The following is a 27,967-nucleotide window of genomic DNA, read 5'->3' as shown; positions in this document are numbered from 1 at the left end:
TTTTAAGGTTTCTAGTTGGGTTGTCCAGTGTGTATCTTGGTTTTTACTAATTATCAAAAAATCCTTCAATTTTAGTAAAGGGGTTAGTTAATGTTGAATGAATTGAATAACCACATGTTTAAGCATACACATTTTTAGTTGGCAAATGGAAGAAAAAATTTGAGTGAAGGTAAATCTCATTGCTTTCATAAGGACTTAGAAATAATGTCGACGTTAAGTTGTCATTGTATTTATTTCAAACTTTTTGTTTGAAACTCAGAAGTGCTATACAGTTTTAATAAACTTCGTCACTTCTATGGTAAACTAGCTGGACAGGGCCCGCTTTGCTGCGCCTTCTTTAACTCTCTAATATCTTTTTAGGGTGTGGACACTTCGCCCTGAATGTGGATATTGTGCTACTGTAGCCTCTGTCCACCTATGACGCTGAACGCCTGCGTTCGAACTCTGGTGGAACTTGGGACAAAATTTAAAGCGGTGATGAATGCTGGCGATTTTATCGGGTTTAGGGGGTATTACGGGGGTGGTCACTTGGCCATTAAAGTAAATATAAGTTTCGTGCTCTACTTTCAGAAATATTTCATATGAGTCCCACAATGGCACGATTGGTAAATAATTTGTGTTTGACGGTGGGTTGGACCCCAGGGACTTTGTCCCGAAAATGAATTTAAATTTCCCCAAAAATCAATAAATTTTCACCCCAAATAGCTTTTATATAATAGGAAGGTATATTGGGGTGGGGTGGCTCCTCAAACACATGACTCTATATTGTCTTGATTGGTCTATATATCCAATTGGCGGGTTTTGGTTGGTCCCCGCGGCACCCATCCCCAACAATAGAAACCATGTTTTTTTTACAAAATATCTCTCAAATACCATTTATTTAAACCCCATATTGCCATTGGCTTAAGAGGAGTTTACAGTATGAGGCGTCCCCCAAAAACATGGCCCCAAAATAGGTTATCAAATTCGTTTTCTAATCTTAAATACCTTTAATTTGAGCCACATATTGGCATGGCCGAAAAATTTTTTCCCTTTGGGGGTGTTTCGGGAAAGGGGTGATGCCCTAAATACGTGGTCCTACATTTGGATATCAAATTCGTATTCTACTACCTTTATTTGAGCCCCATATTTCGATAGTCACAAAAAATTCCTGTTTGTGGGGTATTTTGGGATAGGGGTAGATCCTCAGAAAATTGGTCCCGAAAATGGGTATCAATTCTTGCTCTACCCCCCAATACCTTTCATTTAAGCTCCACATATATCTATATATCGTTTATTTGAACCCCATATTGCCATTGCCCTCAAAATTGGATATCAAATTCGTTTTCTAATCTCATTTAAAGGCAAAAGTCAGCAAATATGTCCGGTTTGGGGTATTGACCCTAAATACTATGAATATTTAGTTCCACTCTCTTTAAGACCCAAATTGTCCTGGTGAGCAAATACGTCCTATTTGGGGGTTGTTATGGTGGTGGGACTTCCGCTGGACAGTTGGCCCCTAATGTTGATATCAGATACGTAGTCTACTCTCACATAACTTTAATTTGAGCCCCATATTTCCATAGTCGGCAAACATGACCGGCTTGGGGGCTGTTTTGGGGATGGGCGGCCACTCAGCGAGTTGGCCTTGAAAATATATATCGGATTCGTGTTCCACCTTAAAAACCCTCTTATTCTAGCCTCATATTGCAATAGGCAGAAAATACTTACTATTTGGGTGGTGTTGTGGGGGTGGCGTAGCCCCATAGACAGTTTCCCCGAATATTGATATCAAATTCGTGCTCTACTCCCAAAGACCTTTCATTTGAGCCCCATAATGCTATGGTCGTAAATTTGTCCCCTTTTGGGGATGTTTTTGGTGAGAGGCGGCCCCTCAAACACTTGGTCCCATATTTGGATATCAGATTCGTATTCTGCATTCAAATACCTTTTATTAAGCCCCATATTCCTATGGTCAGTAAATAAGTCCTGCTTGGGGGGTGTTTTGGGAAAGGGGTGGACCCCCAGAAACGTGGTCCCACATTTGAATATCTGATTCGTATTCTACTCGCAAATACCTTTCATTTGAGTCCCATATTGCGATGGTCGGTAAATATGTCCTATTTAGGGGTGTTTTGGGGATTGGGGTGGTCCCCCTAGCACTTGGCCCGACAATTGGATACCAGATACGTTTTCTTATCCTAAATACCTTTCATTTAACTCCCATATTGTTGTCCCATATATATGTTTAGTAGATTTTACGGTGGGACAGCCCCCCTAGGTACCCCATCCGAAATTTGGATGCCAAATTTTTATTTTTAGGGTACTATATGAGAGCACACAAAATTTCGCTTAAATCGCACTACCCATCTTCGAGATCTGGCGTTTCTGAAAATTAGGGTAAGGGGGAGGGTCCGCCCCCTTCAGATATCAAAAAATGTAGGGAAGGATACACCCCTTCGTGGATATCATAAAACGGGGTAACCTATATCCATTGGCGAGCCATGCTCTACCATCTGTGAAAATTTCAAGAAAATCGGTTCAGCCGTTTCTGAGTCTATAAGGGACACACAAACAAACAAACCTGCAAACAAACACAAATTGATTTTTATATATATGTAGATAGGGTCTGAAATGGATATTTCGATGTGTTGCAAACGGAATGACAAAATGAATATACCCCCATCCTTTGGTGGTGGGTAAAAAAATGCCCTTTTTATAGGCTCATTACACAATATCGGAAGATCGGTATATATGGCAGCTATATCCAAATATTGTACGATCTGTACCACATTTGACAGGAATGGGTAGGGGACTACCAGAACACACTGTGCCAAATTTCATCGAATTTGGGTACTAAATGGATCTTTTATGGCCTCAATACCCTTTAGCGGGAGATCGGGTGGTCGGTCTAAGGGCTGCTATATCCAAATATAGTCCGATCTGATCCGCACTTCACAGAAATGATAATGGGGTCTACCAGAACTCATTGTGCCAAATCTCATCGAAATCGGATGAAAAATGACCATTTTATTGCCTCAAGACTTTAAGTCTGGAGATCGGTTTATACAGCGGGTATATATAACTAAAATCCGTTTTTATACCCTCCACCATAAGATGGGGGGTATACTAATTTCGTCATTCTGATTGTAACTACTCGAAATATTCGTCTGAGACCCCATAAAGTATATATATTCTTGATCGTCGTGAAATTTTATGTCGATCTAGCCATGTCCGTCCGTCCGTCCGTCTGTCTGTCAAAGCACGCTAACTTCCGAAGGAGTAAAGATACCCGCTTGAAATTTTGCACAAATACTTCTTGTTAGTGTAGGTCGGTTGGTATTGTAAATGGGCCATATCGGTCCATGTTTTGATATAGCTCCCATATAAACCGATCTTGGGTCTTGACTTCTTGAGCCTCTAGAAGGCGCTATTCTTATCCAATTGGGATGAAATTTTGCACGACGTGTTTTGTTATGATATCCAACAACTGTGCCAAGTATGGTTCAAATCGGTTCATAACCTGATATAGCTGCAATATAAACCGATCTGGGGTCTTGACTTCTTGAGCCTCTAGAGTGCGCAATTCTTATCCGATTGAAATGAAATTTTGCACGATACAGCTCCCATATAAATCGATCTCTCTATTTTACTTCTTGAGCCCACAAAGAGCGCAATTCTTATTCGAATTGGCTGAGATTTTACACAGGTCTCCAACATATAATTTAATTGTGGTCCAAACCGGACCATATCTTGATATCGCTCTAATAGCAGAGCAAATCTTTTCTTATATCCTTTTTTTGCCTTAGAAGAGATGCCGGAAAAAAAACTGGACAAATGCGATCCATGGTGGAGGGTATATAAGATTCGGCCCGGCCGAACTTAGCACGCTTTTACTTGTTATGAGATCAGAAGATCAGGTTTATATACAAAGAATACGAAATCATCAAAAAATGTTTGAAAAAATTTTTTATACCCAAAATATCTGCAAAATTATAAATACCCAAATAAAGGTATTTACCCAATAAATACCCGAGCTTTGGGTATTTACCCATTAGAAACCCATCTCTATGAATTGATAGAGAAACATGACCTAGCCAATGCAACCGTTATATTTCAAAGCATTTAACTATGCTATCGTCGTCATACAGCTCATGTTCCATACGACGCCTATATTCTCCATTATCGCAAACTGGTCCATATATTTTACGAAGGATTGTTCTCTAAAATACTCCAAGTTCTGCCTCATTTGCTTTCGCAACTACTCATGCTTCAGGGCAATACAACATTGCAGGTAGTATCAGTGTCTTATATAGTGTAATTTTCGCCTGTCGAGAGGTGGCTTCGCTCCACATCTTAAACATAAGTAGTGAATCGCACTTCGTATCGTTACATGGATTCCTTGATGGCGGCTTCTGCTAATGGAATTTACAGCATCTTTAATAAAGTTGGTAATACTTACATAATGTAGTAATGTTACCATATTTGAACACATGTTCGTAAATTGCAAACCCCGTACTGAATAGTACATCATTGAAGATGTGGAATTCAGAGATATTGTGCTAGTCCTACATGTGCCCCTTTAGCCCCATAAAATTAAAAAGACCTTCGAAATTAGAATTAAAAATTGTTTTTTTTTTAATATTTTTTTTTTTTTTTTTTTTAAATAAATAGCTACAAGTGAACTTATGACTAATTACAAGCTAAATTCGGACTAAAAATTATATTAAAGCTATATATAAGCATTTAGTCTAAAGTAGGCATTACATCAGATGAATATCTTATTTTCTTTGGTGGTAAGCTGTTACCATTATCTAACTTAAGAGATCGGGATCCTGATCTATATCTATAAATTGTACCAAAGTCTTCATCTGCATTTATAACTGGTAAATTAGTTGGTTCTTCGATATTTTGTATTGAATGGACTTCATTATTTGCTAAATGTAATTCATTGGAGGAACTGTTGTTCAGTTTGGGTTGTAAACTTTCGGATCCGGAAAGATTTGTTGTTTCCGTTGAATTTAAGATTTCAGTGAGCTTATTTGACACGGTTTCATTTTGCTGAAAAGCGGTTGTTGTTTCAGAATCTTGGAGTGAGGGAGTGGTGGTATCAAAATCGTTATGGAAACTTGATATGGATGATACCGTAGTATAACCATCAACTATGGATTCACTGTTGGTTACAGTGTTGGAACTCTGCGTTGATAATGTAGGTTCCTTTTCGGAAACTAATGTTGTTGTTGTTTTGATGTCTAAATTTGCAATTGTCGATGTTATTACTTGTAGGAGTTCAAGATTATCTTCCACTTTAGCAAGTTCGGAATCTTGGGATCTTTCTATTGTTTTTCCCACTATTGATGGAGTTAACTCTTTTGCTGTGGCAGTCATGGATGATACGTTGTTTTTAGAGAATTTCTTGTATGGATTGCTGGATGCTTTTTTTGAAATGTCATTGGGAAAACCTGAACTCTCAGCTAAAGTGTCCAGTTGTGTGGAACCATTTGCTGCAAGTTTAAAAAGTGGCATTGGAGGTTCAGTTGTGGATTTTGCAGAATAATCTTCTAGGATTTCAGTGGTAGCTGTATAAGATTTTGTTGAAGTAGCGAGATCTTCTAGGCTGTATGTTGGGGTTGCTGGCAAGGAAGTCAAAGATTTAGAAGATTCTCTAGTGGAATCTAATGACGATTCTATATACGGTGCTTCCTGTAAAGTTTCAGTCGTAGTATCAGAGGACTCAGTAGAAGTAGGAAGTTGTGGCGAATTTCTTATTGTAGTAAGATTAAAGTTCTCAGTAGGGGATTCTGTAAAAAATTCATCATCTTCATATACTGCCACTTCCTCCCAAATTTCGGTGGTAGATCTATAAGACTCATCGGTTGTTATAGGGAAATCAGTTGTTGAAGGGAAACTATAAGTTGTGCTTTCTGGAATAATTTCTGTAGTGGTGCCTTCATTAATTTCTTCTTCTAAATATATCAAAGACTCTGTTGTGGAAGGGTATTCTGTTGAATCGTATATGACAGTTGTAGAGGGCAAGATGTTGGTTTCAGTTGTATATTCCAAAGCCGGTTCTTCTGTCGGATAACTTGTTTGTTTATCAACATTTTCGATGTTAAGAGTAAACGCTTCAGTTTCAAAGTTTGCAGATGTTGGTGAATTTTCTGTCACATATTCTTCTTCTCTCAAGGTTGTAGTTTCTTCGGAGATATCGGTATCAGTTGCATATGGTAGTGTTGAAGAAGGGAATTCCGCTGAGGTTGTTAGTAGAGAAGATATGGTTGCATCAGTAAACTGCTCCAAGAATTCTTTTTTCACAGTGGCGAATTGGTCCAATTTGTTCGCCAATTCTGTGTCAGGAATAAAAGAATTATCGTTTTCCAGAGTATTGTCAATTGCAAATGCTTTCATTCTTCTATTGGATGTGCCATCAACATGGGACTGTAACTCTTTCAAAGGTATTGAGGGAAATACTTTTTCAGTATAAGATGTTGTATATTGCGTATCTAAAACTGTTAAAGTCTCTGTATGGGGCGATGAGGTAGAGTCCATGGTATCCATTGTATATTCATAGTCATCTTTTAAAGCTGAGCCATAAAAACTAGAAAGTTTTTGTGGTAAACCAGTCAGGTCTTCCGCTTTAACCATTGGTTCCATTGTTGATGTGGGTTGATACTCTTGCTCAGTTACGCTGTCAATACTTTGTAAAGTTTTTATGGGTATATCTAAGGGCTCAGTGGACTCAATTATGGTCGCAGCCTCGATTAAACCTTCTTTTGGTATATGACCTAACATATCCTGCAGAACCGAAGACCCCTCGTTGGTAGTTGAACCAACTGTTGTTGTTTCATACATTCTGGGGTCAATGGTTTGATATATTTCAGTTTCCTCATAGTCATCTTTTACTTCTGGAGTAAAGGAGCTAGAAGTTGTTTCGATTGCGATTTCCGTTGTTGAAGTTGGCACATATTCTGCATTAGTTTCATTATCAACATTCGCTGAAGAAGCTATGGTTAAATCTAAAGTTTTTGGGGTTTCAACCAAGGCGTAAGAAGCATCTTCTGTTGCGGTTAGACTTAAACTTCCTTCGGTAGGAGTATAATCGGTGGTCGTTGTTTCAATAATGCTTGGGCTAGTTGTTCCATCGAACTCTAATGCCTCACTGAAAGCAGCTTCAATTACAAGTGTTGTTGTTTCTTCTGTATTTGGGAAGGTATCAGATGTAGGTTGAACTTCATCAGTAAATGTTGTGGTTTCAAATGTTCCAGCATTGGTCGTTTGATCCACAGATTCTTTTAGATTCTCTAGCATATGTGGTACAAATGCATCGGCAAACATGATGCTTTCTAAGTTGGTTGTTTGGTCCATATCAGAAATGGAAAGTTCATTACTTTCAGTGGAGTAAACTGGCATCTCGAATTCGTTAGATTGATCTGTTTTCAATTTTATGTGCTCCAAAGAAGCATCAAGATTAGAAGACATATCTGAGGTAGAATACTCAATATTGCCAGTAGTTGTTGTTGTAGGAATATCCGGTTCTGTTGTTGGATACAAAACTGTGGCCGGACTAGAATCTTCAGCTACCGATCGAAGTTTTGAATAATTTTCATATGGATCTATGGTGGAATATTTTGTTGTATCGTATGTTGTTGTTTCAAATACCATAGGCCAGGTGGTTTGATATTGAGTCATAATGGCGCTAGAGTTAAATTCATTTTCTAGAGTAAAATACTCAGTTGTATCAAATGTTGTGGTTTCTTGAACGGCAGAAGGGCTGGTTTTTGGAACAGATAATATATCCGTGGTCGAATATTCAGTTGTCACGTCTGTTGTTGTTTCAAACACTGTAGGCCAGGTGGTTTGGTATTGTATTATAACACCGTTGGAGTTAAATTCTTTTTCTGCAGTAGAATGTTCAGGTGTATCAAAAGTTGTGGTTTCGTGAAAGGAAGCAGTGTTGGTTTCTAGAATAGCAGACTCATCTGTGGTCGAATATTCTATTATACCGTTAGTTGTTGTTTCAAGCACTGTAGGCCAGGTGGTTTGGTATTGTATTATAACACCGCTGGAATTAAATTCATTTTCTGCAGTAGAATATTCAGGTGTACCAAAAGTTGTGGTTTCTTGAATGGAAGCACTGTTGGTTTCTATGGTAGCAGATTCATCTGTGGTCGAATATTCAATTATACCGTTAGTTGTGGTTTCAAACACCGTAGGCCAGGTGGTTTGATACTGACTCAAAACATCGCTGGAGTTAAACTCGTATGAAGGAGTTGTCTGTTCATTTGTAGAAGGTTCATCTGTGGGCGAATATTCAATTGCTTCGTATGTTGTTGTTTCAAATAGCGTCGGCCAGGTGGTTTGGTATTGTAGTATAACACCGCTGGAGTTATATTCATTTTCTGTAGTAGCATCTATATTGTTATCAACCTCGTATGAAGGAGTTGACTGTTCATTTGTTATTGGATCAAAAGTGAAATTTGTGCTGAAGTAAAGATTAGTTGTCTCTTCATTACTCTCATATCCTGGTGGATTCTCAGAAGTTGTAGGAATAAATTCTGCACTAACTTCTGTTGTTTGCTCCACTTCATTTCCAACAAAAGTCATGGAAGTTGTAGGGAAAAATACATCTGCAGTTGTTGAATCCAATATCCAACTAGCGGAGGTTGTCTCTGTCTTACTTTGGGAACTACTAGTGGTAGTAGTGTCTTCATTTTCTGTTGGAGTGGATTGGACTGCTTCATGTGTTGTTAATTCCGTAGGAAAACTTGGATCAGTGCTTAGTACAATTGTGGATTCACTTGTACCGACGAATATATTTGCTGGAGTAGTAAATGCTGATTCAGTTGATGTCTTGTGATCTCGATCGCTATAATCTACTGCTTCCGTTGTTTCCACTGATGTTGAATATTGAGCTTCTGTTGTAGAGTGTGGTGCAAAACTTTCTGTAGTTTCCGGCAAAGATGTAAACATTAGTTCCTCTGTGGTGGACGTATAGTTAACATAGGCTTCAGTGGTACTAATTGGAATGGTAAAAATTGACTCAGTAGTTGAGGTATAATTCTTGTCATAAGGAAGCATTCCTTCAGCGGCAGGTGTCGTGGTTTCTGCCATAGAACTTTCAAGGGTAGTGCTTTGAATATAAGTTTCATTTTTTATTCCTTCTGTGGAATTTGTTACAAGCGGTCCCTCGGTGGTAGAAAGCTGTGACACATCTTTATTCACTGTGGATGAAGTAGTTGATGTACCATCAGAATTTTCAATTTCATTTCCTCCATTCCATGCTGGGTTCAAAATATTCAAGGATTCCAATATTCTTCTGACATATTCATAGGCCAAGGAGGGCGTCGGTTTCGCTGCTGGTTCATAAGGTCGATAGACTTTATAGTCATATATTTTGCGATTTTTTATGTATTTTTCGGCAAAGTAAATAAACTCTTCCCTTGATTTGAATAGGTTGTAGGGGTTCGTTTTAACTTCAGGCATGTTCAATATCTGCGCCAAGGACATACGATAATCTATTGATTTATTCTTTACCGCTGGCTTGTAGACAGGCACTTGAGCCTCACCATAACTAATGATGTTAATTAGCAAAGCGACCAGAATTGTTCCCAATATCCTTGACGTCTTCATAGCTGCAATATCAAAAGATAACTGTTTGGTAATAAGGAATTGCACAGTATCTTAAATACTTGTCATTCTCTTTAATCCCAGCCAACATTATTACCTGTCCAATTGTATTTTTTACGGTTCTTGGAGATGTGCCTACTTATTGCCATTTGGGTAATGCCTTTTGCCGTCATCATCATTACCATAAAAAGGGGTTTTCCTTTTGTTTATTTGCACATTGTAAGTGGCTTAGATGGCCAAATGGTTTACAACATAATCACGATACCTGGTCTCTACTAAGGAACGCTTGGAAAATTTTGCAACATATTCAGGTAAAATTTGTTTAATCTAAACCATTGCTTTTTGTAAGGGTGTGCCTATTTCGGATTTCACTAATGAGCAAGAAATCCAGCCATTGTTTTCTTTTGTCGTCTGGTCGCAATAGAGCACATGCGATTTTATAAAGAATCTCTAGTCTGTGCAACAGTTTGAGATCCCAAGAAAAAAAAAAAAATTAATTGAACATTCCCATGTCCACATTCAGATCAATGTTCAACGAGTTTTTAAGAACATTTGTCTAAAAAAAATAAAAGAATATTAAAACAATATCTGGTATAGCATTGACACAAATCAAGTAATTTGTTGGCCACCATATAAGATCTGATTTGAACTTGTCAATCGTACAACTATATTATTACCATCTGAACCGGGCCCGCTCCGCTGCGCCTTCTTTTACTTTTATACATGGTCCCACATATGGATATCAGATTCGTATTTGAACCCCATATTGCGATGGTCAGTAAATAATTGCTGTTTGTGGGGTATTTTGGGCAAGGGCTACCCCACAGAAAATTGGTCCCAAATACCTTTCATTCGAGATCCACATTGACATGGTCGGTAAATATGACCGATTTGGGGGTGTTTTAGGGATTGGGGTGGTCCCCCACACACTTTACCCTGAAAATATATCAGCATCGTGCTTTATTCTCATACATCTCAAGTACCTTTCATATGAACCCCATAATGCTATTTTCCTTGAAATTGGATATCAAATTCGTTTTCTAATCTCAAATACCATTCATTTAAACCCCTTATTACAAAAGTCAGCAAATATGTCTGGTTTGGAGTATGGACCCTAATAACTATCAATATCGAGCTCCACTGTCTTGAAGACCCAAATTGTCTTAGTGAGCAAATACGTCCCAAATACCTTTCATTTGAGCCCCTTATTTCCATAGTCGGCAAAAATGATCGGTTTGGGGGTGGGTGGGGTGGCCACTCAGTAACTTGGCCCCGAAAATATGTATCAAATTCCCTATATTGCAATGGTCAGCAAATACTTCCTATATGGGTGCTATTATGGGGGTGGCCACTCAGTAACTCGGCCCTGAAAATATGTATCAAATTCCCTATATTGCAATGGTAAGCAAATACTTCCTATATGGGTGGTATTATGGGGGTGGGGTGGCCCCATAGACAAAAACCTTTCATTTGAGCCCAATTTTGTTATGGTCGTAAATTTTTCCCCTTTGGGGAATGTTTTGGGGAGAGGCGGCCCACCAAACACTTGGTCAAACATTTGGATATCAGATTCGTATTCTCAGGCTATCAGATTCGTATTTTGGGGAAGAGGGTGGACTCCCAGAAACGTGGTCCCACATTTGGATATTAGATTCGTATTCTACTCGCAAATACCTTTCATTTGAGTCCAATATTGCAATGGTAGGTAAATGTGGGGGGGTTTTTTGGGTGGTCCCCCAAACACTTAGTCCGACAATTGAATATCAGATACGTTTTCTGATCTTAAAAACCTTTCATTTGAGTCCCATATTGTCGTGATTGGTCGATGTATATATATATGGTAAATTTTGAGGGTGGGGGCCCCCCTAGGTACCCCATCCGAAATTTGGATACAAAATTTTTGTTTTTATGTCTCTTAAGAGCACACAAAATTTGGCTTAAATCGCACCACCCATTTCCGAGATCTGGCATTTCTGCAAATTAGGGATAGGGGGAGGGTCCGCCCTCTTCAGATATCAAAAAATGTAGTACCCTATTTTCACCACGGGATCATTATGCACCATCTGTGAAATTTTCAAGAAAATAGGTTCAACCGTTTCTGCGTCTATAAGGAACAAACAAACAACCTACAAACATACACAAAATGATTTTTATATATAAGAAGAAGAAGATAATCGGCAAATTCCATCAGAAACATAGGCTGTGTACGTAGAATCTCCCGTCGGTCTTTCAGTTGCTAAGTTTTTGAGTTCATTGAATGATTTCTGGGTTTCAATAAAAATTTTGCGTTTGTATGATGCCCGTGGTCTTTCTCGTTTTCACGAACCCTGTGGGTTCCATTTAAGTATTGCATGACATACATATATCTCGACATATGGCTTTCTTAGTGTGTGCCCAAACCAACTATATTTCTCTCTTTTTATTTGAGACTTGATGTTGTCTTCGTCGGCTATATCAAGAAGTTGCTCGTTAGAGACGACTCTGGGCCACCAGATCTTAAGTATATTTCGCAAGCATCTGATGGTGTGGGTCTTAAGTTTGAGTTTAATGGTGCTACATTGGAGCTCCTTGCGATTTCTTGCCTTCTTTTTACATTGCAAGAAATTTTCGATCATTAAGCTCGTCTCGAAAGGGAAATGGACGAAAAATTGTGATATAAATGGTCTTTGCCTTAACAGGCAAGCAAACTTGAAAACGTTACGAGCAACACGTCCACTTGCCAAAATGCCTATCTAAACACAGGAGTTCCAACAAACTCCAGGACGACTTCCGGTCACAATGCCGCTGGGGCTTGTTAAAACGGACTACTTCAATCACTATCTTAGACAAGCAGAGACCAGGGGCCCAATTCTCTTTCTGTGAAAACATGTAATGAAAACAAGTAAAAACATGTAATGAAAACAAGTAAAAAGGCGTTAAGTTCGGCCGGGCAGAACTTTGGATACCCACCACCTCGGGTATATATGTAAACCACCTTTCGTCAAAATCCAGTGAAATATGCATACCTTATGCCCCATAGCAACTATGTGGAAATATGTTCCGATTTGGACCAAAAACTAATTAGTACAAGTCATTGTTCTAAGACTAAACCGATCTGAACCATTTACGACACGGATGTCGAAAAGCCTAACATAAGTCACAGTGTCAAATTTCAGTGAAATCGGATTATAAATGCGTCTTTTATGGGGCCAAGACTTTAAATCGAGATATCGGTCTATATAGCAGCTATATCCAAATCTGGACCGATTTTGGTAAAGTTGCAGAAAAATTTCGAAGAGCCTAGCACATCTCACTGTCCCAAATTTCGGAGAAATCGGACAATAAATGCGCCTTTTATGGGGCCACGACTTTAAATCGAGATATCGTTCTATATGGCAGCTATATCCAAATCTGGACCGATTTTGGCCAAGTTGCAGAAAAATGTCTAAGAGCCTAACGCAACTCACTGTTCCAAATTTCGGCGAAATCGGACAATAAATGCGCCTTTTATGGGCCCAAAACCTTAAATCGAGAGATCGGTCTATATGGCAGCTATATTCAAATCTGAACCGATCTGGGCCAAAATGAAGAAGGATGTCGAAGGGCCTAACGCAACTCACTGTCCTAAATGTCGGCGAAATCGGACAATAAATTTTATGGGCCCAAAACCTTAAATCGAGAGATCGGTCTTTATGGCAGCTATATGAAAATCTTTATCGATCTAGGTCAAATTGCAGACATATGTTGAGGGGCTTAACTTATCTCACTGTCCCAAATTCCGGCGAAATCGGACAATAAATGCGCCTTTTATAGGACCAAAACCTTGAATCGAGAGATCGGTCTATATGCAGCTATATTCAAATCTGGGCCAAATTGAAGAAGGATGTCGAAGGGCCTAACGCAACCCTCTGTCCCAAATTTCGTCGAAATCGGACAATAAATTGCGCCTTTTATGGACCCGAAACTTTAAATCGGGAAACACAGATCTGAACCGATCTGTGCCATATTGTAGAAATATGTCGAGGGGCTTAACTTAACACACTGTCCCAAATTTGGGCGACATCGGACAATAAATACTCCGTTTATAGGCCCAAAACTTTAAAACCAGAGATCGGTCTATATACATCTACATCCAAATCTGAACCGATCTGGGACAAATTAAAGAAGGATGTAGAAGGGCCTAACACAACTCATTTTCCCAAGTCTCAGCAAAATCGGATTATAAATGTGGCTTTTATGAGCCTTAGACCCAAAATCGGCGGATCGGTCTATATGACAGCTATATCCAAATCTGAACCGATCTGGGCCAAATTAAAGAATGTTGTCGAGGGGCCAAACTCAACTCACTGTCCCAAATTTCAGCAAAATCGACTTATAAATGTGGCTTTTATTGGCCTAAGACCCTAAATCGGCGGAGCGGTCTATATGGAGGCTATATCAAGATATAGTCCAATATAGCCCATCTTCGAACTTAACCAGCTTATGGACAAAAAATAATCTGTGCAAAGTTTCAGCTTAATAGCTGTATTTTTAAAGACTGTAGCGTGATTTCGACAGACAGACGGTCAGATCGTCTTAGATTTTTAAGCTGATCAAGAATATATATGCTTTATAGGGTCGGAAATGGATATTTCGATGTGTTGCAAACGGAATGACAAAATGAACATACCCCCATACTTCGGTGGTGGGTATAAAAATATTTTCATTTCCTTTTACATATGAAAATACCCACCACCATAGGATGGTGGTGGGTATAAACCGATCTCCCGATTTGACTTCTTGAACCCCTGGAAGCTACAATTTTCATCCGATTTGGATGCAATTTCGCACTTAGTGTTTTGATACGACTTCCAACAACTGTGACAAATAGCGTTTAAATCGGTCAAGACCCTGATATAGCTCCCATATAAACCGATCTCTCAATTTGACTTCTTGAGCACCTGGAAGCCACATTTTGCTTCCGATTTGGATGCGATACGACTACCAATAACTGTGCCAAGTACGGTCTAAATCGGTCAAAACCCTTATATAGCTCCCATATAAACAGATCTACCGATCTGACTTCTTGAGCCCCTAGAAGACACAATTTCATCCGATTTGACTAAAATTTGCACAAAGCGCTATGACTTCCAACAACTGTGGTAAGTACGGTCTAAATCGGTCAAGAACCTGATATAGCTCCCATATATACCGATCTACCAATTTGACTTCTTGAGCACCTGGTTGGTTGAAATTTTGCACATAGTGTTCCGCTATGACTTTCAATAACTATGCCAAGTACCCTCCAAATCAGTCAAGAACCTAATATGGCTCCCATATAAACCGATTTCCCAATTTCGACTTCTTGAGCCCCTGGAAGCCACAATTTTCGTACGATTTGGATGAAAATTTGCACATAGTGTTCTGTTACGACTTCCAACAACTGTACCAAGTACGGTTTAAATCGGTCAATAACCTGATAAAGCTCCCATATAAACCGATCTCCCGATTTGACTTATTGAGCTCCAGGAAGCCTCAATTTTCATCCGATAGGGCTGACATTTTGAACATTTGTTATGGCTTCCAACAACTGTGACAAGTACGGTCTATAACCTGATATAGCTACCAATCTCCCGATTTGTTTTCTTGAGCCCTTGGAAGCCGCAATTTTTATCCGATTTGTGTTTACCCGAAACAGGAATCAGATATGTTATGAAAACGTAAAAAAAACTTCTGATTTTGTGTTTTCATAGAAAGAGAATTGAGCCCCAGGTGGTATACGACTGAGACAGGCTGTCTATCAAGGAACATCTGGCCTTAAGCGTATAGCGTCCGCTTCTCATGTATCAAAGAGTGCTGTCCGTTTCAAGTGATGCTACAGTAGCTCAGACCAAAGTCTCTGGTGAGAATCGCCGACACACGACCCCACACTACTTAACAGAGTGTGCTACCAACTCGGCAACCGGGGTGTCCTTAATGATGGGGACATCCCCCTTTATTGCCGTGTCCGAACGGCCTACCGCAGAGCAATACTATTTAGTAGGGAAATTTAACACACCTCACAAATGTCCCAGTCATTAGTGAGAAGATAACAACCGCTGAAATTTGTTTTCTTATGTTCTCACCAGGATTCGAACCCAGACGTTCAGCGTCATAGGTGGTCAAGCTAAACTTTGGGCCACGTGGCCTCTATTAAAGGTAAAAGTAACAAGTAAAAGCGCTTTGAGTTCGTCCGGTCCGAATCTTATATACTTTCCACATTGGATCGCACGTGACAAGTACATTGAATGAATTTTTCAAATATGGACTGTACCTGTCATGGTTGTTAGAAACCAGTAACAAATACCATCTTCAAAATTTCAAGTAAATCTGGTGTTATATCAGGTTATATACCGATTTGGGTAATACTTGACACGGTTGCTGGAAGTAATAGAAGAAGTCATATCTGTAGATCGGTTTATATAGCAGCTACACCGGGTAATGAGCCGATTTAGACCATACTAGGCATAGTTTTTGAAAGTCATTACCTTAATCGTATAGCGTCCCTGAACAGCCTGGATCGACGGATCTTGATAACACTTATCGCTGTATTGATTGGAGGCCAACGTGGCGCAGTGGTTAGCATGTGCGCTTATGAAGCCAAACGCCTGGTTTCAAATCCCGGTGTGAAAATCAGAACATTTTTCAGCGGTGGTTATCCCCTAATTAATGCTGGCTACATTTGTAAGGTATCCTTCCATGTTAAAACTTCTCTACTAAGTGGAGTCGCTATGCGCCACGCCCTTCGGACTCGGCATAAAAAAGGAAGCCCCTTATCATTGAGCTTAAAACTTTAATCGGACTGCGCTCATTGATATGAGAGAAGTATCCCCTGTTCCTTAGTGGAATATTCATGGGAAATTTAGTTAGTATCGCTGTACTGATTAGTCACTACCCTATTGGGAATCATGCAAGGCGCCTAAAATTACCACACAACAACTACTGCCGCAGCTGTAGAGACGAAGAGGAGGAGAATAATGTTAAGCATCCTCTCTGTTACTGTACTGCACTAATGAAGCGTAAATATAGAGCCCTATCTAGGTCTTCCGTTCCTTTATGGCCTAGTTGAGATAATGGAGTTAGGTCTTGCTGATCTGTTGAAATTCCTCTACTGTTTGGAATGGATATAACTGAAGCTGGAGTAGAACTAGATAGCAAGGCCTGATTTCCTTAAGCATAGACTGATGAGAATTAAACTCTTGTTTTTTTCTGTCCAGGTATTCAGAAACCTCTGATTTAGGATACCTTGAAGACTTATCTCTGAAGGATCTCCTAGAATATATTGAAAAGAGTGAATGGTTTGGATAGGGGTTCCAATGAGATACTCCACGGGGTTATGTATTCGTAGACTGTCAGAGCCACTGGTTAGCACTCACCGAGTAGACACATAGGTTGGGTTGGACAAGGAAAACACCATGGGAAGCACATACATTGTTACGAGGCCCCTATTTGCGGCCAAAAATGATTTGGGCACCGGCTAGATTTCGTCGCCTTATCAGGGGAGGTCCCATCCCATCATCTTTCGCCCCGGGGTCGTATCAATAAATAAAAATGTTCTAACAAACTAGACAACACTAACACACAAGCCCAGATTTCTTCCTAAGTGGGAGGTAGATGGACCCTCCAGTCGCCCTGCCCTACCATGGTCATGTGGACATCCCCTTCTTCAAACATGATCCCTGTATCCCGCTCAAGCCACCACACCTACCTCACGTTGACGCCCCCCTTATATCCACAATTTAGCACAACATATTTCTTTTTTTTTTTTAAACAAGTCACAACATCATAAATTTTATTTAAAATATAAAGGCCTAAAACCAACGCAATTCGTATTAAGATTCCTGTCTTTCTTTTATCAAAATCATCAACAATAAACTGACAGTACTGAGTTTTAACTAAATTATAGCATTAAATCAATTAACTTAATCTTCTAATTTTTAACTTTCTTGAACACTGAACACTAGAACTTGCAAAGAAGGATAATCAAATTAATATAAATAAAAACGGTTAAGCCTGGCCTACCTAAGGGAGCTCTCTTAGAAGGGACACACTGTTGGGAATAGACACCCTACAAACGCGTACTCATGAACGTTTTGCAAATTCTATCACATAAAAACAAGTAAAAAAAACGTAAGCTAAAACTTAGGATATATGAAAAAAATATAAAAAAAATGGTCAATAAATAATAATGTAAGAAATAAATATGGTGGTAAAAATAAAGTAGAAGGTAGTTAAAAAATCAAAATATAATAATCATGTCAATATCCACATACAAAAAAAAAGGTAATGAAAAGTTTGATTACTATTGCATTATAACCCCAAGGTTTTAATCTTTCGGTATCATCTATTTCGGGAGGAGAATAAAACGTTTCGTCATCAGTCGAATTCGCCTTTTCAAAGTAAAGGTTAGTATGTGTGCGTGACTTCATATAATTTCAAATTCAAAGTCGTTGGAGGTGTTCAACTGGTGGTACCTTTTGCCATCACCAAAACAAAAGTGTACGGCCGAATACAAGCAAAGATTCCGCTTTCCAGAGATAACTGGGATAGTTCCCCTAATTTGGATAGCCTGATGGCAACAATTGTGCACCTCTGGATTAACGTTGACCAACGATTTTTCATCCAACCAAACCTCTCGGTCTGGACAACAACGGACGGAATTTCCTCTCTCGCCCTCTTTTGGGCACAATAAACTAAAAAGCGGCCTACCTTTATAACCACCAGATGAAACGGTGGCGTTTGCGGTAATCACCGTTCAATGTGTGTTTCTGAATCGGGGGGAATTCACTTTAGCCTTAACCCAGCCACTTGCACCAACAAAAATTTCGCCTCCTCTCGTCCAGGAGGCTTTATCTGCAAATAACAGGGTTTAAAACACCTTTCGGTCATAGAAATATAACCTAAAAACTCACTTTATCTTATTTGGTATCTTTATTTATTTCTCACAGTCTCGATTAAAACAGCAAAACGACTTATGTCGACACACAAAACACCCACTGGAATTTTCTAAACAAAAAAAACGTCTCCTTAATGACCGCTGCCCAAGATTTTGTTAACTTAACAAAACACTAACCTCTTCCTTATTATTACTTTGCAATTCAAATTTAAATACACATCTCTCAGATATAATGTCATGCACTTTTCTTTTCAACTGACGCCAAAATGCCTAATTAACCCTCTTTTATTACTTTGTTCTCACTCAATCATAAAAATTAGCCATCTTGAGTTAATAGCCATATTGATTTTATGCATTAACTCCGGTTTTAGAACATTTGTAACCCAATAGCTAACATTTAAATTCTCTTAAATCTTTTCGTTTGGAGCGGCTACTTTATATGAATGAAAACCGCTTTATCGTCGTATAGCCGCCCAACAACAATCTCACCCAGTGTAGTAATTCGCCATATGCAATGGCAAATAACATACGCAATGGCAACTCTACGCGTCAGCTGGGCGAAAACCATCTGTTTACTTCGTGGCTCTTGGTAGAAGGCCATAAGGTAATATCGTTCCATCATTTCTCCGCAATTATTTATTAATATTCCTTTCTTCCTCTATTTTCAGGTACCGGGAAACATGCTACGGTGGCCTGCCTGATGCCGTGATTGCAGGTTTATGAAACCCATCCTCTTGGGTATGGATGTATTTCATAAATCCTGACAATCACTTGCATCAGGTCTGCAATCTCTCGGCAGGTTCCCCCTCGCAGAGCTGGGGTTAGCCATCGGGCCACATATAAAAAAGGCAGCCCCAGTTCTCCAACGTTTGCCCGGGGAAGCCGCCGTGAAATAAACACCGCTTCCCCCAGCCTGTAAGAATGGGATCCAGTAATTGACCATTCCAACGAGGGACAATAAGAACAACTGAAAACAAAAAAAAACTTGCGCATGGCAGACCACACGTTCACATTGCTGTCGCTGGTCTGCCGAACGGTGTGCCCAAGTTAATCCCAACTTCTCCTGTCGCAGGAAGGCACTAGGAGTGGGGAGTGTGACGTGGAAGTCGGCCGCCACGCAGACGTAAAGGCCTCTTTATAGGGGACATCCACGCCAATTTTTTTTTTCCTCTGGCACGTGGTATACTAGGGTGTCCCGCAACAAAACTCCTGGCCTGACAAGAGATTCGCCGGCAGGGCTGGTGTGCGGGAAAATCAGAAGTGGTATCGAAGAGTTATAGTGCAACGTGGGGAACTCCCACACCCTGAATCAAAGCCGGGTATCATGAATAAAGTCAGGGAAGTACCGAAGTCGCTCACTTGTCCCAAGGTCACTTTACCCTCTAGTATCTCGTTATAGGTTTTGGCTGATCCTAGCACTACATTTGCATATGATAAGAAGTTCGGAAAGTTTGGGGTAAGGATTGGCATAAAAAAATTAAAGTCAATGAATTGAATTAGGATCGCGAAAACAAATCGGGGTATAATTACTAACGTAGTTGTATAATTACAAAAAATGTATAATTACGGAAAAAAGGTGTATAATTAAAAACGAATTGTATAATCACGAAAATTTGTAAAAGTCGGACAAAACAAACGTATAAAGGAAGAAATAATCGACTAGAATAATCAGGTACTCAATTTATGTACACAGATATCTTTTAATATTGCACTATAGGTTTATATAAAAGTAATATTAGGACGAATACAACATAAAATAAAAATTTGTCAATCTTTAAAGCTATTTGTATTCTTAACCTAATATCACAGTTTGTAGTCATCAATACTAAACCTATATTGCACTATATTTGAATATCTTTAACATGATATGTACCTAACGTCTTGCCTTGTAATGTTTCAAGTTCATACATGTTATTGCCGACAGGTCTAACGATTCGACACTTCAAAAACTTCTTACAAAATTTGGCATTACGATCTTTAGCAAAATCAGACGAAACAGTATTACGGCGATATACTTCTTGACCGGGTAGGAATCTAACGACGCGTGCTCGTTTATTATACCTCTCAGAACTTCTTTCATATGCCTCATGCATTTTCCTTTTCACCTTCTCTCTGATCATTTCCAATTTATCCGGTCGCTGTAAATCAGATATCTCATGATCGGACATGGATAGCAATTTCCGTGCCAACTTATAGTCCGTGCCATTAGAATACATCTCGTAACCGAATAATGAAAAGAAAGGGGTTACTCCAGTTGCCGAATGGACTGATGTTCTAAGAGCGCACTCGATCTCCGATAAGTAGAGATCCCAATCTCGATGGTCTTCATTCAAATATGTCCTTATGGCCGATATGACAGACTGATTTACACGTTCGGAAGCATTGGATTGGGGTGAGTACACTGCGGTTCTCATATGCGTTATTTTATAAGCAGATATCATATCTTGAAAACTTTTGGATATGAATTGAGCACCATTATCGCTGTGGATCACCTCCGGTACACCAAATTTATGAAAAATTTCACTTATTAAAAATCGAATAACATTGGCAGCAGTAGCATCACGCATAGCCTTCAAGAAAGTGAATTTGGTGAAGTGATCCACAACGATAAAGATGTACGCATTACCATTCTTAGATCGCGGGTACTTCCCCAAGAAATCAATATAAAGCTTTTGAAATGGCCTATCCGTAATCACTTCTTGTCCAATACTGGGTCTCAAATTCTGATTACAGGGCTTCGTCTCCTTACAGACCTGACAATTCTTGACAAATCGTTTAACTTGGCTCGCCATATGTGGCCAATAGAAAAACCTTCTGACTCTTTCTAGCGTCTTCGTGACTCCACCATGAGCGGTTGTTAGAGTATTATGGGCTTTTTCAATAATAGCATGGGCAATACCGGACGGGATCCATAACTTCCACTTACATTCCTGTTCCAGTTCCTGGTCAAAAATGGTTCTCTTATAAACGTATCCATCATCAATTTTCAAATCTGGAAGTTTATCCTTGTTTTCGGTTATGGTCTTTATGAGGTCGAGGTATTCCTCGCTTTCGAATTCTGTTGTCTCAAAATCAAGAAGTTCTTCTGATATCTCTTCAATCATGATATCTTGGGGCGCCCTGGACAACATATCCGCAACAACATTATCTGAACCCTTTCTATGTTCGATCTCAAAATCAAATGGTTGGAGTTGGAGTGACCAGCGCGCCAGTCGACCACTAAGATCCTTTAGGGTCATCAACCATTTAAGACTGGCGTGGTCAGTTATGACGGTGAATGGCATCATCTCCACATAGGGTCTAAATTTCTTGATAGCCATCACCGCCGCTAGGCACTCCTTCTCCGTTACGCTATAATTCCGTTGGCATGCGTTCAATTTCTGCGAATAGAACGCTATAGGGTGCTCCTCCTTCTGGTCATTCAATTGATAGAGAACGGCGCCGATACCATACTCCGATGCATCGCATTGTATAAAAAATCTTTTCGAAAAGTCAGGGTGGCGCAAAACTGGTGCAGACGTCAAAGCCTTCTTTAAACTCTCAAATGCCTCAATGGCCTTTCCAGTCATTTCAAACTTCTTTGCCTTCTTGAGAGTGTCGGTTAACGGTGCTGATATTGAAGCAAAGTCCTTAATAAACCGTCTGTACCAGCCCGCCGTACCCAAAAAGCTCCTGACTTCCCTGGGGCTTCTCGGTATCTTGATCATCCGAATCGCTTGTACCTTATCGGGGTTCGTCTTAAGCATGCCATTTCCAATTATAAAACCTAGATACTTGAGCTCCTGGAAACAGAATTGAGACTTTTTTAACCCAATTGTTAAATTAGCCTCTTTAAGACACTTAGCTACTTCCTCCAACAGTCTTAAATGCTCATTGAAATCGCTAGAAATTATCAATAAATCGTCCAAGTATATAAAAACATTTTCCTTGAGGCGCTGTGGAATAACTCGGTCCATAAGCCTACACAAGCGTTGGGCCGCGTTACATAAACCGAATGGCATCACTCTGAACTGGTATAGAGGACGTCCAGGCACCGTAAACGCTGTGTATGGCTTACTTTCCTCGTCAAGTTCAATTTGCCAAAAGGCATACTTTAGATCCACACTGCTTATATAATATGTCTCATCGATTCGGCTTAGAATGCCATCAATATTTTGAAGGGGATATGCGTCCTTCACAGTTAATTTATTTAATTTCCGGGCGTCTAAGCAAAATCGATTTTTTCCAGGTTTCCTTACAATAGTGGTCCTGTTGCTCCAAGGACTGTTGCTCTCCTCAATAACCTTCAGACGGAGCATAGTATCTACCTCATCATAAACAAGAGCCTGTACCGCTGGAGACATGGGATAATATCTATCCTTAAATGGTGCAGCACCCTCAATCAATTGAATTGAATGTTTTTCCAGGCTGGTCTGACCAAGGCCCTTTTCCTCAAAGGTATCGAACTTAGCTACTACCTCCTTCAATCGTTCGTTCTGATCATCACTCAATACATGGGGATTCAGTTTATACACCTCTCCCTCCTCTATCAAATCCCTTTGGACCTTATCGATGTCGATTTGAGCGACTTTAATAATATCCGGAGCCAGCCGAAATAGTTTCCAGAAATCAATTCCGAGATATAACTCCTGATCCAAATCTGGGCATAGATAAAGTTCAAGTTCATGTTTTTCCTCATTATATAGGATTTCTAATTTAACCTTTCCTAGTACTCTGTACTCTTTTCCACCGGCAGTTCGAACATTCGAAAACAATTTCTTTATGTCCAAGCTTAATTTCTCTATGAACTCTCGGCAACCCTTCCCTAATACACTGACTGAGGCGCCGGAATCTAAAAGGCCTTTAAGTTTAATGCCTTGAACCTCCACCTCTGCGTAAGGTCTGGGGTCCATATTTTGACTTACATGTTTGATTGACTCTAATACATTCTTGAAAATCTTTCTTTTTTTCTCAAATTTTACGCGCACTTTAGGCGGGTTTCTTTTATTCGCAGTTACAGAATCCAATTCAAATATGCGTGATCTAATCTCGTTATAATTTTTCTCTCGAGTTTCTAGTGGTATATAATGTCTTAATTCAGGTTTAAAATTTAATTCATTTGCTTTAAAAATGTTATTTATTATTTCATTCTTATTTCTATTTTTAGATGATGATGCTATTTCTCTGATCTGGGGGAATTCAGGATTGGACGTGGCCCCCCGGCATACTCCACGCCCTGATTCAGGTTTCCCTGTTTACAGGACGGGCATTTGGGAGAAATAGTCCCAGGTTTTCCACAACGGTAGCAAAACAAATTTCTTTCTGTGGAGTCGCAGTTTCTGAAAGTGTGGCCTTGTTTCTGGCAATTCCAACATAATAACGTTGGTTTCGTTTTTCGGATGAACTGTATGGCGGATACTTCCTCACATTTAGAAGATTCGTGGTCACATTCGGATGAACCTTCCGCGTATATTTCGCTGACCTGACGAATTGGACGAGATGGAAGTACAGGTCTTATTTCCCTTCTTGGAAAATTCTTCTCCGCTTCATTGCACTCTATTCTCAGCTGTTCAACGGACGAAACTTGAATGGGGTAAATAATTCTCGCTACACTCTCTTTAACATTTTTCTTTAATATCTTCATCATATCATATTCGGATATAGGTTGGACTAACTTAGCCCTAATCTGGCCCATAATATGGAAAAATGTATCAATAGACTCATTTGGTTGTTGTTTACGCTGAGCTAATTCTGTCACTATTTCAAAATTGGATCTGGTGGATTGATATTGGCTTAACAAACTATGCTTCAAACTGGGCCAATCCGAAAACTTATTCGTTTTCAGGGATAGCCAATACCATGACTCGGCTGGACCGGATACCATTAAAGAAAAATCCCTTAATATCTCTGCCCATGGAATATGGTACTGTCCCTGAAAGTATTCAAGACGATACACGAACTCTTCAACGGAAATACCCCCTGAAATGCCATCAAACCTTAGTCCCAACTTGTCTATTCGCACACGCTTATTTTCCCTCAGTGTATCATTCGGAAAATGACTACATACTGAACCTGCCACAGAATTGCCATTGGTTGGGCGGTTGCCATTATTTCCTGTTTCTGGTGCAGACAAATTGTCCAAGCCCCCTAAGCCAGAATTAGATGCCGGTGAACTGGGTACATTCCGATTCAAGGTAAGTTCAGTTAACCTTTTTACAGCCTCTGATAACTGTCCTATTGTATTCTTCAAACCACCTAATTCATTCTGGATCATACAAACATTGTTTTCGAGGGCTCTTTGTTGCCTAAGGACCTCTACATTACCATTTCCTGGCGGTTCAGACCTGGCCCCTCCAATCGGTGTCCCACCAGCTGATGGACCCGATGTATTGTTGTTGCCTGTCCCCGATCTTATTGTCCCAGACAAATCGGTGATTTGGCTTGTACTAGCCTGGTTTCCAACAGACATATCGGTAACGTATCTACTTCTTTTCTCTTCACTTTCTATAAATGAATTATTTGCATCAAAACTTTCAGGAATTTTTCTCTTTTTCGCCTGGGATCGAGTCTGAATGCTCATAACCTTTCTCTAATTGGACAATAATTTTAACGCCTATATTAAATTATTAGTTTATTTAGAGTATTTATTTTTCTCTTATCTAGAACACATATATTATTTTCGGGGGTTTTACGTGAGTAGTGGTGGGTACGGGTTATATTATTGACTCTCTTTCGAGCACCAGTCTGAAATCTGGGAAATCAAAATTAAAACAAAACAAAAATTTTTTTTTTTCGTGCTTTCGACACCAATATCTTGCAAATGATGCCAATTTCATACCTATTTGCCTGATACAACGGACCTCTAAATCCTATCTAGAGCGGCTATCAGGTCTAACATAGATCTGGACACAACATTAAACTGTAACTAACACTACACAAAAATAACGACACAGTATGCTTAGTGCAAAATACATTTTCACATAAAAAAGTATGCCACTAAATCCTCCTGTTGTTGGATTATTCACGTCCTCCTTCATTTCCAGTTTTGAAGTATCGGCTCTTCGTACAACGGGCTAGAAATTTCCAAAACGGTTACGAAGCTTTCGAACCTCTCCACTTTCCAATCAGGGTTCAGTGTTGGTCTATTTCTTTAATTGAAATGGGCTATTACTTTGTGCTTTGGTGACCTACACAAACATAATTAACACAACATTTGACAAAAATGCTGAAAATCTACCGTTGGGCGCCATATTGTTACGAGGCCCCTATTTGCGGCCAAAAATGATTTGGGCACCGGCTAGATTTCGTCGCCTTATCAGGGGAGGTCCCATCCCATCATCTTTCGCCCCGGGGTCGTATCAATAAATAAAAATGTTCTAACAAACTAGACAACACTAACACACAAGCCCAGATTTCTTCCTAAGTGGGAGGTAGATGGACCCTCCAGTCGCCCTGCCCTACCATGGTCATGTGGACATCCCCTTCTTCAAACATGATCCCTGTATCCCGCTCAAGCCACCACACCTACCTCACGTTGACGCCCCCCTTATATCCACAATTTAGCACAACATATTTCTTTTTTTTTTTTAAACAAGTCACAACATCATAAATTTTATTTAAAATATAAAGGCCTAAAACCAACGCAATTCGTATTAAGATTCCTGTCTTTCTTTTATCAAAATCATCAACAATAAACTGACAGTACTGAGTTTTAACTAAATTATAGCATTAAATCAATTAACTTAATCTTCTAATTTTTAACTTTCTTGAACACTGAACACTAGAACTTGCAAAGAAGGATAATCAAATTAATATAAATAAAAACGGTTAAGCCTGGCCTACCTAAGGGAGCTCTCTTAGAAGGGACACACTGTTGGGAATAGACACCCTACAAACGCGTACTCATGAACGTTTTGCAAATTCTATCACATAAAAACAAGTAAAAAAAACGTAAGCTAAAACTTAGGATATATGAAAAAAATATAAAAAAAATGGTCAATAAATAATAATGTAAGAAATAAATATGGTGGTAAAAATAAAGTAGAAGGTAGTTAAAAAATCAAAATATAATAATCATGTCAATATCCACATACAAAAAAAAAGGTAATGAAAAGTTTGATTACTATTGCATTATAACCCCAAGGTTTTAATCTTTCGGTATCATCTATTTCGGGAGGAGAATAAAACGTTTCGTCATCAGTCGAATTCGCCTTTTCAAAGTAAAGGTTAGTATGTGTGCGTGACTTCATATAATTTCAAATTCAAAGTCGTTGGAGGTGTTCAACTGGTGGTACCTTTTGCCATCACCAAAACAAAAGTGTACGGCCGAATACAAGCAAAGATTCCGCTTTCCAGAGATAACTGGGATAGTTCCCCTAATTTGGATAGCCTGATGGCAACAATTGTGCACCTCTGGATTAACGTTGACCAACGATTTTTCATCCAACCAAACCTCTCGGTCTGGACAACAACGGACGGAATTTCCTCTCTCGCCCTCTTTTGGGCACAATAAACTAAAAAGCGGCCTACCTTTATAACCACCAGATGAAACGGTGGCGTTTGCGGTAATCACCGTTCAATGTGTGTTTCTGAATCGGGGGGAATTCACTTTAGCCTTAACCCAGCCACTTGCACCAACAAAAATTTCGCCTCCTCTCGTCCAGGAGGCTTTATCTGCAAATAACAGGGTTTAAAACACCTTTCGGTCATAGAAATATAACCTAAAAACTCACTTTATCTTATTTGGTATCTTTATTTATTTCTCACAGTCTCGATTAAAACAGCAAAACGACTTATGTCGACACACAAAACACCCACTGGAATTTTCTAAACAAAAAAAACGTCTCCTTAATGACCGCTGCCCAAGATTTTGTTAACTTAACAAAACACTAACCTCTTCCTTATTATTACTTTGCAATTCAAATTTAAATACACATCTCTCAGATATAATGTCATGCACTTTTCTTTTCAACTGACGCCAAAATGCCTAATTAACCCTCTTTTATTACTTTGTTCTCACTCAATCATAAAAATTAGCCATCTTGAGTTAATAGCCATATTGATTTTATGCATTAACTCCGGTTTTAGAACATTTGTAACCCAATAGCTAACATTTAAATTCTCTTAAATCTTTTCGTTTGGAGCGGCTACTTTATATGAATGAAAACCGCTTTATCGTCGTATAGCCGCCCAACAACAATCTCACCCAGTGTAGTAATTCGCCATATGCAATGGCAAATAACATACGCAATGGCAACTCTACGCGTCAGCTGGGCGAAAACCATCTGTTTACTTCGTGGCTCTTGGTAGAAGGCCATAAGGTAATATCGTTCCATCATTTCTCCGCAATTATTTATTAATATTCCTTTCTTCCTCTATTTTCAGGTACCGGGAAACATGCTACGGTGGCCTGCCTGATGCCGTGATTGCAGGTTTATGAAACCCATCCTCTTGGGTATGGATGTATTTCATAAATCCTGACAATCACTT

At 39.4% G+C, this 27,967-nt stretch overlaps 1 protein-coding gene and 3 long non-coding RNA genes across 4 annotated transcripts; 1 reads left to right on the top strand and 3 right to left on the bottom strand.

The window, feature by feature from the left end:
• The first annotated feature begins 257 nt into the window (after positions 1 to 257).
• Positions 258 to 702, top strand: LOC131994707 (uncharacterized). Its single transcript, XR_009396868.1, has 2 exons — positions 258 to 298; positions 361 to 702. It is a non-coding gene; the product is annotated as an uncharacterized LOC131994707 (long non-coding RNA).
• A 4,023-nt stretch (positions 703 to 4,725) lies between these two features.
• LOC106081978 (mucin-2-like) lies at positions 4,726 to 9,779 on the bottom strand. Its single transcript, XM_013244264.2, has 2 exons — positions 9,704 to 9,779; positions 4,726 to 9,611 (listed from the first exon to the last, which is right to left on the bottom strand). Exons 1-2 carry the CDS (start codon positions 9,777 to 9,779, stop codon positions 4,726 to 4,728), a joined length of 4,962 nt encoding a protein of 1,653 aa, XP_013099718.2.
• An 8,024-nt stretch (positions 9,780 to 17,803) lies between these two features.
• LOC131994982 (uncharacterized) lies at positions 17,804 to 19,551 on the bottom strand. Its single transcript, XR_009397022.1, has 3 exons — positions 18,677 to 19,551; positions 18,516 to 18,609; positions 17,804 to 18,456 (listed from the first exon to the last, which is right to left on the bottom strand). It is a non-coding gene; the product is annotated as an uncharacterized LOC131994982 (long non-coding RNA).
• Positions 19,552 to 26,498: 6,947 nt separating this feature from the next.
• LOC131994981 (uncharacterized) lies at positions 26,499 to 27,594 on the bottom strand. Its single transcript, XR_009397021.1, has 3 exons — positions 27,372 to 27,594; positions 27,211 to 27,304; positions 26,499 to 27,151 (listed from the first exon to the last, which is right to left on the bottom strand). It is a non-coding gene; the product is annotated as an uncharacterized LOC131994981 (long non-coding RNA).
• Positions 27,595 to 27,967: the final 373 nt, after the last annotated feature.

The sequence above is a fragment of the Stomoxys calcitrans genome, chromosome 2, assembly GCF_963082655.1.
Source record: "Stomoxys calcitrans chromosome 2, idStoCalc2.1, whole genome shotgun sequence".
In the NCBI taxonomy this organism is placed as follows: Eukaryota; Metazoa; Arthropoda; class Insecta; order Diptera; family Muscidae; genus Stomoxys; species Stomoxys calcitrans.
Note: the sequence above shows the minus strand (reverse complement) of the source record. Positions and strands in the feature narration are given on the sequence as shown.

Coding starts and splice junctions, on each gene's coding strand:
- LOC106081978 (XM_013244264.2), bottom strand. CDS start 9,779: ATGACGGCAAAAGGCATTACCCAAATGGCAATAAGTAGGCACATCTCC. Junction 9,612..9,703: donor TAAAAAATACAATTGGACAG/GTAATAATGTTG, acceptor TTGATATTGCAG/CTATGAAGACGTCAAGGATA.